Source organism: Garra rufa, chromosome 22 (assembly GCF_049309525.1).
Source record: "Garra rufa chromosome 22, GarRuf1.0, whole genome shotgun sequence".
Taxonomy (NCBI): domain Eukaryota; kingdom Metazoa; phylum Chordata; class Actinopteri; order Cypriniformes; family Cyprinidae; genus Garra; species Garra rufa.
The window spans coordinates 14,458,067-14,472,077 of NC_133382.1; the positions used below are offsets into that span (position 1 = coordinate 14,458,067).

Consider the following 14,011-nt stretch of genomic DNA (forward strand, 5'->3'; position numbering starts at 1 on the left):
GACAAAAACATAAACATGATGAATATGACTTGTGGCTTTGCATGTTTAAAATACTGCTGTGTATAGCTGATTATTTGTAATATGAGAATCAAGTCAAAGCAAGTCGTAGCAATAATTAAAGTCATTGAAGTATTTTTGAGAATAAATTCCACCACCTACTACTCCGCAAAAAAAAAAAAAAAAATGTCTGTGGCGTGCATTCAACCTTTCATTCTTCACATGTATTTAATTAAAAACAGCAACAAAACATTCTAAAGGTTGAAGGGGGCTCCAACTTGTTTACCTAAGTTTGCCTATATTACTGTATATATAACACAGCTCAGTTTTCAAATTCTGTCAGTTTGAAATACAAATTATATTTATTACTAGGTATGCACCAATATGAAAATTTTGGCTGATACCGATAAACCAATAATTCTTTATATGTGAAAGCCAATAATCGATATGTTGGTCAAATGGGTGCAAGATTGTATTGTAGTACTATAGGGAGCAAAATATAACTTTAATCAAATATAATTAGAAAATAAAAGTAAATATATAGATAAATTGTAATTAAATCGTATTATTTACAAATTATAATTGTAGATCTAGACAGATAGGCTACAGTGTGCAGTGTGCCCAATACGGAGTCGTGAAATTATTGTCATCCCTTCTTTTGCCACAAACCTGTCTCACACTTCCTACCTCATTATTTATTTCATACTGATGTCTTCCCTTTTCTTCCTGTGTCCATATCTCTTGCCATCTTTTCTTTACTATCTTTTTAATTAACCCCTTCATTTCAGATTTCCCTAAAGGGACATTAACATTTATTCTAGGATACTTTAGAGCTTTCTTTGCCAACTCGTCTGCTATTTCATTTCTTACAACCCCCACATGTGCAGGAATCTATAAAAAGAAGACTTTAACTCCCAGATGTTGAATTCTGTACAGAGTCTGGAAGATTTCTATTAGAATGTCCTGTCTCAAGTAAGATTTTCCATTTTTTAGACTAAGATGCAATCAATTCTGAGGAGTAAACATATAAAAAATTAGATGTCTTTTACTTATTTTAAAGTCCATTTCTGGAATAGCTACTGCTGCAGCTGTATTCCCAGATTCTGGATCTTTTGAACCATCAGTATATATTTGAGTACAGTACTGATACTCTTGATTTAAATACTGATTCACCAACACATCTTTTGATGTCCTTCTTTAATGATTATTCATTTCTTCCAGTAATTGAAAATTAACTAATGGCATCTGGAATAACCAGGGAGATATAGGTGATACAGCTACTGTTGGATTAATTTCGTAATCATTGATTTCACTCTTTTTTGCTTCATCATTTGCCTCCCAACCAAAACTGGCTACATGTGAATATTCATATTCCTAGCAATTCTTAAGGACTTCTTTTACAGGGTGACTACACTTCTGTCCTTTCACTGATACCCTATAAACCATTTTAAGTTGTAGCCACCTAATTACCAAAGGCATCTCTCCCATCTTCACCTGTATTGACGCTACTGGAGAAGTAGCTCCACAGCAGATTCTTAAAGCCTGTGATTGTATTCTTTCAATCTTTTTGATCTGCGATGCTGCCGCAAAAGAATGAACAATGCTTCCATAATCAATTGTAGATCTTATTAAAGCACCGTATATTCTTATACATTTATTTACTATTTTGTATATGCAATCCAAATGTTACCTTAGAATTCATTATTATTCCTAAGAACATGATTTCTGTAACTTGTTCTAACACCAGTTTATACATTCTTAGATCTATTTTTGGTCTCTTTTTCTTTCTTGAGAAACATACTACATGAGTTTTACTTATAGAGAATCTAAATCCCCAACAATTCGCCCATTTCTCAACATCATAGCCTTCTGCAATTTTTCTTCACTTCTTTCCTTAAAAACATTACAATCTTTTGCTTTGAACTTCCATCTAGGTAAGAATTCCTTATTTGCTATGGCTACTTCAACCCCTAATTTGCATATAATAGGGAAGTGATCACTTCCAATTGGATTGCTCAGTACTCTCCACTCACTAATTCTAGACAGATTTTGAGACATAGTTAAGTCTAAAATGGAATTATTCCGTGTTGCCAGGTCTGTTCTTGTTGCATTGCCATCATTAATACATATTATCTTCTCTAAATCTAAAAATTCTTCCACAGCTTTACCATTTGTATCTGTACTTCTGCTTCCCCATAAAGTGCTATGAGCATTGAAGTCTCCAATCTATATAACCCTACTTCCTGTACCTCCAATATTACTTATCATTTCATTGCTTAACTTCTTAAATGGATTATAAAAGTTAATTACTCTTATTTTCTGTTCAGAACAGAATTTATTTTCACTTTTCTGAGAACTAATCCTATTTTATAAAATAATTACCCCTCCACCATTTCCAGTTAACCTATCCCTACGTATAGCTGTATAACCGTGAACTAAAAAACTCAAATGAACTTTTAAATAAGACTCCTGAACACAGATTATATGTGGTTTATATTCTAATTCATCTATGACTTTTTAAACTCTCGTCCATTGGCTATTAAGCTTCTCGCATTCCACTGTATTAGAATAAAAACCATTAAGATCCACCAACCACACATGGTGCTTGTGAATTATTTACGTGCATTTTCAGAATCTCGTTTATATGTTCAACTGTTATCCCATCGAGTACTTCCCAGCAGTACTTCCCACTTTCTGTTTATGCGGAACAATTTATTACTTCTGCCATGAAAACAATAAATGCCGTTTTGTCAACTAGCATTGTATTGTCATTCATTCTACACTGATTATCACGCAAGTTTGTTGTTGTTTTCTCAGACTCCATGTGTTATCTCTGCTGCTTGTCTCTTCCTACACTTTTGATCAACATATGTCAAGTTCTTTGATATTTTCACATTTTGAATTTTGATTTTTTTCTGCCTCTTTCCTGGCCTTGCAACCACCATGCCACTGTGTGTTCTAACTTTAAGTTAGTTCATGACATTTGTCTATAGGAAAAAGCATAAAAAGTTAAAATGTGCTCAAATAGGGTGTGCACATGTTTACGATAGTTTTTTTTTCTGGATTACGAAAGCATCTCAGCAAGTGTTGTGCAACTGACCCTCTGCAAAAACCTGCCCTCCTTAGTTTCTGTTGCTATGTCTGACAAACAATGCTGCTCTCACGCTACACATCATGTTCTCATGCAGTAAAAAATACGTTGTGGAACAAAAAGGGATCTGACAACACGCCAACATACAAGACAGAGCAAGTTACTTCTGATATGAAACAAGGTTTCAGCTTTAAATTTTTTAAGAAATTCAAACAATAAATACCATTTTTGTGGCAGATGTGGTACGCTACTGATATAGATATAGATAAAGATTTTTGTACTAGTTTAATCTAACTTGTGGTGTCGGTGTCAGCTAGTGGCTAAGCTAGACTTTTTTTTTGGTTTGTGAAAATTGTATTATCAGCTGTATTAACCTTCTCCTCTCAGTTTCTAATAAGATCAGAGCACAGGTGAAGTCACTGTCAGATCTTTGTACTACAAATCTATTTAAAAGTGCAACTAAATGTAATGCTTTTGGACACTTAATTACATGTAAATTGTAATTAAATGAAAATTTACACTTTTGTTGAACCACTTAAGTACATCTTTATATTTAATATTACAATTACTCCCAAAACTTTAATTTGATATTACTATAAAGTGCACTTTTAAAATCTCTTACTTTTTCTAAAAAAACATTTTAAAAAAGTTGAAATGCACCTGGACAATAAATGGTTTATCAATCCTAGCTTCACCATTCACTCTAACTGCGAGGCTTCTCGGCTTGCCTGACCTTTATTATAAACTAAGATATGGAAAAGGTTAATACAGCCGCTAACTGCCGATTGACACCACAAATTAGATTAAACTAGTTAAAATAATTCGATATATAGAGTGTGAATTCTGCGTATTGAACAGGCGGACCAGTAGACAGATTTCGGAGACATCTATTAGCTAATACCGTACGTTAAATACTGACATTTTGAGCGATGCGAAAGTGAAACTGCTATTCCGACTTCTGGAGACAGCGGAAGTGCGACACTACTACGACTGTAAGTCGACTGTAGGTCCTCATATCAAATTTAATAAGAATACAGCGCATGTGACTTACCAGTCCATGTTGAATGTCGCGTCAGCTTCAATGGCCTGGTATCAAAGGGAAGTGGCTGAAAACTTTTTACTCTCTACTCCTACTATATTTACCAGTTGTTTCAAGTGACTATAGTGATGTTCCGTTCTTGAACGAATCGTTCTTTTGAACCGATTCTCAGGAAGTAACCCAGTCGATCCGGAGAGGCGGTTCACAAAGGCTGTGTACGAAATGCCATGCTACCATACTACTTTTACTATTCCTGTACTCGTATGTTGTCCATATAGTCTACATTTGATACAATACCATGGTACATTTGAGACACTCATTCTTAATGCTCTAAAGCTGGCTAACCATTTATTGCAAATGTTAAAAAAAAAATTATAAAATTACAGTTTTGCAAAAATTGTTTTAAATTCAGATTTATTCATTTGCGTTATTTAAATCAGATTCATTTAAACAAAATAGGAACAAATATAGGAACAAAATAGGAGCTAGAAAAGATATGGCAAACAGTACAAATGTAAACATAACAGTAAAGATAATATACCTCTATATTCTATAACCCTTCCCCTAACCAAACGCATCACTCAAAACTTTCAGCATTTTTTTGTTTGTTTGTTTCCATAGGGACCTGAAAAAGGGTTCCCATAAGTTTATCATTTACTGGTATTACTATACTTGTCTCAACCGTTCCCCACTGACATACTTACATGTTTCTCTAGATTATGAAAAGACCTTGCATGACACAATGTCATAAAATGTCTATTAATTTTTAAAAGTTTAACAATCATTAAAAAAAAAGCTGTTCATTGTAAAAGGGACGTGGTAAAATGAAAATCTCACCTTGGAAAAACAAACTTTTCCGGATATCTTCGGAGTGGAAAGACACACACATTTCAAATTTCCCACAATTAAAAGAACACTACTAAACATGTGATGAGCATTACAGATCGGGGTTCCTGCTGGGAATAGTAATTATAAATGTAACACTTGTATATTTATTCTCTACGGCACATGACGTCACCTTTATCTCTATAGCCTGTATACAGTACTGATTGTTTCAAAGATGTTAAATAATAATATTGCAGTAATACAATATATAAATAAAAATAATACTTAAATTATTAGGCATTCATCTAATAAAATGTATATACCCTGATAGCACGTAAATCTTTGAGACTTCTATTTGATGTCATTTACATCTGCAAGACATCTTCAAGACGGAGTTTGCTCATCTGCAATACGTCTATTGGATGTTAAATAGACGTCTTTTAGATGTCTTTAAGATGTTTATGAATTAGAATGTATGTTAAACTGCAAGACATTTGTACACAGCAGATGCTATCCAGATCAAGAGATCTTTAACAGACATCTTTCAGACGTGCGTGTGCTATCTGGGCATATATATATATATATATATATATATATATATATATATATATATATATATATATATATATATATATAGTGCTGAAGTATAAATATCTGTTTCTGTAAACAGAATTTATTTTATTATTTTCACTTAGTGTAACTAGAATATATTGCTTTTTTCCACTTAATGTAACTGCCAAAAATATTTATGAAAAACAATTATGAAATGAGTTCAACTGGGCAATGTAGCATTGTTTACTAGTTAGCAAGCCTTTGTAAAAAGAACCGTTAGCACATTTGTTTGTAAGGTAACAAACTCAACAGCTTTGCGAATTAATATTGTATACTGTTTCACACACTATTCTTAAAAAAAGGCAGTATGCACTGTGTACTGGGCAGTAAGCAAGTATGTAAATTTTAACACAGCCCATGTCGAACCGAATCAAACTTTAGTTCCGGGTTGATGACGCAGGTCGCAGGACGCAAATCCGAAGTAGCACGTCCGAAACAAAAAGAGCCGAATGAGCCCGTTCGACCAACTGTCGAAGTTTCCCGAGAGTCACCGAGAACTCAAAAAGAACCAAATGAGCCGGTTAAACTGTCGAAGTTTGCCGAGGATTACCGAGTGAGGATTCTGATGAGTGAGTTGACGATACTGGGCAAGCCTGAGACACGTACCGGACACCGGAAATGTGCTTACTATACTGTTATAAATTAACATTTTATAAAAACCTTTTTTTGTCGAGAGATGTAAATAAATTTCACTACAGTTTATTGTTCTTGCAGATAATTTTTTTTTTTTACTTGTTTAAGCGAAATCAATGAGTTTATAAGACTGGTTTATTCCTTCTTTATACTTTAGACATGTTTGTGCATCAATGTCTGTAATGTGTGCAATCAAACTTGTGCGCTATTGTTGTGGGGAGTCATGCACTGACTATTTAAAATGTACACTGTTGTTAAGTACACTGTTATTCATTTTCTCATTGTGCAGTGTACGAGATGTTATAGGATGCTATAATAAGAATACGGCAGTGTTCATATTAACAACGTTATATGTTATGTATGTTTTTTTTTATTTAGATAGAAGTTGAGGACCAAGTTACGGTTAACAGTTTTACAGAGAGTGCTTGCAACTGTCTTTAGACAAAAAGGAAACATGGAGAAAACTGTTCACAGTTGGAACTTGCTGAAATACTGAGCCTCAGCCAAAACTGAGCTGTCTCAACAAGTATCTCTTGATCAAATATTGAGCTTTGACACAGATTTTCAAGAATTCATTGACACTGATGTGAATGCAGAGGTGCTGGAGCTTGACAAATTTCATATTTTATATTGCAAGCAACACCCAGTATCGATTAGAAGGAAGTGTTCAATCATTACAGGCAAACTATTAATGTCTTTTACTCTTTATATTAGTAGTGGTCAAAGTAAACTTTTAAATAAATAAAATGTTTTTTGTCATTCAACAGATGCAACTTGGACTGGCACCACAACTAGCTTGCTGACACCGCTTTAAGAAAAAGCCCCTACAATCCTGAGAGAACATGATGAGACAAAGAGCTTGTAGAAAAACATGGATTGTGAGTAAATAGTTATATGTAAGGTGTATTTGTTTAAATTCTATTTAAATAAGTTATACATTTAATAAATAAGTTATTATAAATAATTCAATAAATAAATAAAAGTCTGAAGTACCAATGTAAAGTCAGATTTTTTTATAGTTGTCAATGTTTGTGTTAAAGCCATTTCTGCAACTGTATTCTTTAATTGAATTGATTTTTCAGTTATCCATCTGGTACAGAAAAACTTGGACTAGCAAAAGAGAATGTGTCGTTGTTCCCCTCGTTAAGGATTCAAGTCCCATTTGGTGAAAATGAGATGGTATGGAAAATTATGGTATTATTTTCTGCCTCTATGTCTGTTGCATGTGCACACATTTCTAAATGTGGTTTAAATGAGATAAGTAATAATTTCAAATACATTTTGTTTTAAATTAATGTTTTGCATGTGACCTGCATCTTAACCCTCTGGGGTCCGAGGGTGTTTTGGGGCCATGAAGAAGTTTTGACATGCCCTGACATTTGTGTTTTTTTCAGTATCTTAAAAACATAAATGACTAAAGTTTGATGACATTGTAATCAGCACAAATTGGGCTACAATAATATGTAAGCAACATGAATGTACATGTTTGTGTTTTTGAGAAAACAACGTTTATGCATGGTTAGTGAAAAAATAATTTTTTTAAGTCATTGAAATAAGGCCTTTTGAGAATTGGATGTGGTAGGCTAGAATTTTTTCAACCAAATGATGTGAAAATCATCTCGTTCCCTCGTTCAGAGACAGAGACTGCAATATCAGTACCACAACTGTAGTTTAACCAAGTATAAAGACAATGTTATCAGTCATAACTTTTGGCGAGAAGCTGCGCAAACACTGAATGAAAAGTATTATCAAATGAAGATGAAAGGCTGCGCGTTCGGCTGGAAATTTGCTTTAACATAAATCCACAGTAAGCTAAATTTAGTGTTATTCATCATCCTTACTCAAGACTTCTATCTCCAAAGATATCCCCATCTTTTTTCTGATGGTTTAGCTCACATTTAAAAGATTTATGACATAAAAAACACACATTACACAGTTGACAAAGCAACACAGTTGACAAGAATAACACAGTTGACAGGGCACATTAGAAGAAAAAGAGAAAACTTTCTTTAAGATAAAACCTTTTTATCTTAACTTTTTCCATTCTTTTTCATCAGTCATGACCAAGCAGATATAAATATATGTCAAATCTATAATATTATATAGGCTTAAGTCAATCACGAGGAATTCTGCTTTATAACCCCTTGACAAATGTAAATATATAGTGTATATAATATTATGGATACTGAGCTCATAGAAAGTGTGGCTGTGATTAGATCAGTTAAGTTTATCCAATGTAATGCAACTCATGGTTTTAGGCAATTCCTATGTAATTTCTGTGTAATGACAATTGTTTGTAAATATTTTTTTAATCAACAACACTCAGTGTGAGCATAAATTGACAATAAATTACCAACATTGTCAACCGTGTTAATCTTTGTCAACTGTTACAGTTGATGGGTAACATTATGGGTAACATTTTAGGGCCTTGTGCAAACTGCTGACCTTGGACTAGTTAGTATATGACCTTTTTTATAAATACAACATGTGACACAAGTAAATTATTGAAGAGGAGAAGTTATGACTCATCACACTGTCTTCAAATTTCCCTCCAAAAAAGGAAATTACATCACCTGATGATCTACATGTGATTTTGGAACAAACCATTTCTGCTTTATAAGGGGTAACACAGTAGACACCGATTTCTCAGACATACACAAAATGGATGTTTTATTGTAGATGCGTAAGCACAATATTTTTTAAAACACTTTTCTTATAATTTAATGATTATGTTGTACAATTATTTATAAGAAATATATACAGAGACATGTATTTTAGAGCTAATCTGAAGAGCAAAACCTCACATTTACCAAATTCCAGTATAGAATATGCCATTTTCTGCAAGATAAAAGATGGGTATCTGTTGGATTTTTGTATTAAATGAATTAGAAATGTCCACTGATAGCTATAAAAGTGATCATTGCTTGAAGTGAAAAGTTATTGAAAAATTAGTCAAATTGATAATAGAGTTGCTGGACATGACATGTACCCCTAATTATAGATTAACTCTTGTGCAGAAAGATACACAGTCTTCTCGCCTTTGATGGAATTAAATAGCAAGCACATTGAGTGTGTTGTTCATCATATTTATTTTTCATAAAAGCAACAAAACTGAAATTATATCATGTTTATCAGCAACACAGCACGTGAGTGTGAATAACTATATATCTGCCTTTGATATCGTATCTGTTTCGCCTCCAGAGCTCAGAACTGTCCGTCTTGGGTTTATTTCACTCTTCCCCTTACTGCAGCCGGTTCTCGCCTACATTTCAGGCGAGGGGAGGCGCACCTCAAACGAGCCTATAGGCTCGTTCGAGATGCATAGGCGCTGCGCAGAATGATCAGCGTATACCATCAAAGTACCGCAAGAGCATAGGCTCGTTTGAGATGCGCCTAGCCTCGCCTGAAAAGTAGGCGAGAGTAGGCGGCTGCAGTGAGGGGAGGAGTGAAATTAGCGCAGTCGAGACGGACAGTTCTGAGCTCATGAAGCGGAACAGATACCAACGAGATCAAAGGCGGATATCGCGTTATTCACACTCACGTGCTGTGCTGCTGATAAACATAGGAGGTGCGTTCGACTTCATGCGGCGCCGAAAGAAATCGGCTGCCGCCTTACAAAACAATGCATTCTGGTAAGATCATAGGTGCGTTCGACTTCATGCGGCGCCGAAAGAAATCGGCTGCCGCCTTACAAAACAATGCATTCTGGTAAGATCATTTGTCCGACTTTGATCGGCGCTGCAGCCGCCTTTCGATCACGTGTGCCATCAAAATACCGTGAGAGCAAAACGAGACCAGCCGCAGAGGTCAGGCGCTGCAGCTGCTTAAAACCGGCTGCGAAAGCCTTAATGACGACACACTTTATTCTCATTGGTCAGATTATGTGACGACAAGCACGACGTGTGCTGCGTGCTTTTCTTAAAAAAGTTCCTGTATGTAATCAATCTTTATATCGAATATCTGATATTCAAACAAAACATTAATGATGAAAATGAAGATTAGGCGATATGGTAAACATATATTCTTATTGTTTAAGAGTTAAAATTAAAGTATACTGCTAAGAAAAATGTTTCAGCACACTACGGAAACCTATAAGTGTCCGACCTGACGGCCGTCTCTTTACTCCTCCCCCGACTGCAAGGGGCTGCTAGTGTAGTGCATCTCGAACGCACCTCATTTGTCCGACTTTGATCGGCGCTGCAGCCGCCTTTCGATCACGTGTGCCATCAAAGTTACGTGAGAGCAAAACGAGAGCAGCCGCAGAGGTCAGGCGCTGCAGTTGCTTAAAACCGACTGCGAAAGCCTTGATGACGACACACTTTATTCTCATTGGTCAGATTATGTGATGACAAGCACGACGTGTGCTGCGTGTTTTTCTTAAAAAAGTTCATGTATGTAATCAATCTTTATATCGAATATCTGATATTCAAACAAAACATTATTGATGAAAATGAAGACTAGGCGATATGGTAAATATATATTCTTATTGTATAAGAGTTAAAGTAAAAAAAAAAAACAACAACAACTGGTCAACCAGAGGCCGTTTTTAATGGATGTTGTGAGAGGCTTCACTACACTGAATAAACTGCTTATAAAAATTGAAAAATGTCCTATAGCTAACTACAAAACCAAGATACAAATAATAAACGTCATATTGCATTACATTAAAGTAACTCACATACTTGATATGTGACCCTGGACCACAAAACCAGTCATAAGGTTAAATTTGACAAAACTGAGATTTATACATCATATGAAAGCTCAATAAATAAGCTTTCTATTGATGTATGGTTTGTTAGGATAGGACAATATTTGGCTGAGATACATCTATTTGAAATCAGAAATCTGAGGATGCAAAAAAATCTAAAAGACTGAGAAAATCACCTTTAAAGTTGTCCAAATTAGGTTCTTAACAATGGATATTACAAATCAAAAATTACATTTTGATATGTTTACAGTAGGAATTTTACAAAAAATCTTCATGGAACATGAACTTTACTTAATTTCTTAATGATTTTTGGCATAAAAGAAAAATCTAAAATTTTGACCCATGCAATGTATTTTTGGCTATTGCTACAAATATACCCCAGCGACTTAAGACTGGTTTTGTGGTCCAGGGTCACATATGATCAACAAAAAAGCAAAAAGATTGTAGCCTATAGAATAAATGATAGGGTAACTTTTTCTTTTATTTATTTATCTTATGTAGTTTCATTTCTTCTTTTTCTTTATTCCTTTTTTTGTGTATGTTTGGAATACAGTTTCATCCTCTATAAGTGTCCGACTTGACGGCCGTCTCTTTACTCCTCCCCCGACTGCAAGCGGCTGCTCTCGCCAGCCGGCGGCAGGCTAGTGTAGTGCATCTCGAACGCACCTAATAGGTGCGTTCGAGCTCATGCTGCGCTGCGCAGACCGATCGGCGAGATTAGCCGAAAGCAGTCGGGGAGGAGCTGAAAACGGAGCCGTCAAGTCGGACAAGTTGGAGATCTCGTTGCTCTCTCAAACATGGCAGATCACGTGGCGTTTGCCTACTTTATTGCAGATGAATTGGAAGCTATAGAAATACCTTTTTTGTTGGTAGAAATGCAGCACATGCAAGTGAAGCAGCAACTACAGATTTCAGCATCAATCAGTGTTGACCACATTACATTAAATGTCTGTGACATTTTAGTTATTCCATAAAAAATATTACTTAAATATGCAGCTGAATACTATAAGTGGTCTGTATGAAAAAAGTACAATAATAAACTTATGCATAAATCCAATATAAAGAATTTAAGGGAATAAAATGTACTGCAGTCAAAAGATCGTAAACTATTTACGAAATGGCATGCAAATTGATTTGTTATGCACGAAACACGCGTGATCATCGTCATGTGGTGAATGTGGCCAATCATGAGAAGCTGTGACGTCATCACAGCCTGGCGCAGTCCCTTCTGAAATGTTGCGCTGGCTGAGCAAGCCGGCTGTTCTCGAAACGCTCTCGCGTTACTTTGATGCCACACGTGAACGTCACGTGGCGTCGGCGCCGGTTCAAGTCGGACAAAATTTCTAACCGGCATGCACTACTTCAAGTCAGCCGCCGATCGGTCTGCGCAGCGCTGCATGAAGTCGAACGCACCTGATATAATTTAAGTTCTATTGCTATTATATGAAAATAAATACGATGAACAAAACACTCAAAGTGCTTGCTTTTTAATTCCATACGAAAGGCGTATTTATCATCCATTTTTACTTTAATACAAACGTGTATTTTATATTTTTATAGTAATATGACAACAATCACAAATCACACACAGAGATCGCACTGTCATAGTGTTTGGGAATATTCATGCAGAATTTAAACACATAACCACATGATATTAGATTAAAAAATAAAACATTTTAGAAAAGAACGTTAGAGGTGTGTTCGAGCTCATGCTGAAAGGAGCTGAAAACGGAGCCGTCAAGTCGGACACGTTGGAGATCTCGTTGCTCCCTCAAACATGGCAGATCACGTGGCGTTTGCCTACTTTATTGCAGATGAATTGGAAGCTATAGAAATACCTTTTTGTTCGGAAGAAATGCAGCACATGCAAGTGAAGCAGCAACTACAGATTTCAGCATTAATCAGTGTTGACCACATTACATTAAATGTCTGTGACATTTTAGTTATTCCATAAAAAATATTACTTTAATATGCAGCTGAATACTATAAGTGGTCTGTATGAAAAAAGTACAATAATAAACTTATGCACAAATCCAATATAAAGAATTTAAGGGAATAAAATGTACTGCAGTCAAAAGATCGTAAACTATTTACGAAATGGCATGCAAATTGATTTGTTATGCACGAAACACGCTTGATCATCGTCATGTGGTGAATATGGCCAATCATGAGAAGCTGTGACGTCATCACAGCCTGGGGCAGTCCTTTCTGAAATGCTGCGCTGACTGAGCAAGCCGGCTGTTCTCGAAACGCTCTCGCGTCAGCGCAACGTTTTAGCATTTAAACCTTTGTTTAGACTATCCATAAATATATTTAAAGATAGGACAAATTGTATTTTGACGAGTGATAATTATAATTTGACTAGTCAGAATGACAATTAGAGATATCTGCAAATATAATTGCACTAGTAAGAAATCGGATTTGAGATATCTGTAAACATAATAGGTGCGTTCGACTTCATGCGGCGCCGAAAGAAATCGGCTGCCGCCTTACAAAACAATGCATTCTGGTAAGATCATTTGTCCGACTTTGATCGGCGCTGCAGCCTATGGCAAGCCAAAAGGGTCAGAATTACGCTATAGATGAAACGCGTTTACATACAAAACGCCGTATTTAACGGCGTTTTGTATGTAAACGCGTTTCATCTATAGCGTAATTCTGACCCTTTTGGCTTGCCATAGCAGCCGCCTTTCGATCACGTGTGCCATCAAAGTAACAGGTCAGGCGCAAAGTAGAGGTCAGGCGCTGCAGTTGCTTAAAACCGACTGCGAAAGCCTTGATGACGACACACTTTATTCTCATTGGTCAGATTATGTGACGACAAGCACGACGTGTGCTGCGTGTTTTTCTTAAAAAAGTTCATGTATGTAATCAATCTTTATATCGAATATCTGATATTCAAACAAAACATTATTGATGAAAATGAAGACTAGGCGATATGGTAAATATATATTCTTATTGTATAAGAGTTAAAGTAAAAAAAAAAAAAACAACAACTGGTCAACCAGAGGCCGTTTTTTAATGGATGTTGTGAGAGGCTTCACTACACTGAATAAACTGCTTATAAAAATTGAAAAATGTCCTATAGCTAACTACAAAACCAAGA

At 35.5% G+C, this 14,011-nt stretch overlaps 2 protein-coding genes across 2 annotated transcripts in view; one reads left to right on the plus strand and one right to left on the minus strand.

The window, feature by feature from the left end:
* The window catches only part of LOC141297359 (ADP-ribosylhydrolase ARH1-like), a 56,140-nt gene extending 51,844 nt beyond the window's left edge, over positions 1 to 4,296 (minus strand). Inside the window, exon 1 of the mRNA XM_073827776.1 lies at positions 4,140 to 4,296. Coding sequence (XP_073683877.1) covers positions 4,140 to 4,147 — 8 coding nt within the window. The 5' untranslated portion in view covers positions 4,148 to 4,296. The remainder of the gene's footprint in view (positions 1 to 4,139) is intronic.
* Positions 4,297 to 6,011: 1,715 nt separating this feature from the next.
* The window catches only part of becn1 (beclin 1, autophagy related), a 68,106-nt gene continuing 60,106 nt past the window's right edge, over positions 6,012 to 14,011 (plus strand). The window contains exons 1-3 of the mRNA XM_073828603.1: positions 6,012 to 6,133; positions 6,965 to 7,075; positions 7,280 to 7,376. The gene's annotated coding sequence lies outside the window, so the exon portion shown is untranslated. The remainder of the gene's footprint in view (positions 6,134 to 6,964; positions 7,076 to 7,279; positions 7,377 to 14,011) is intronic.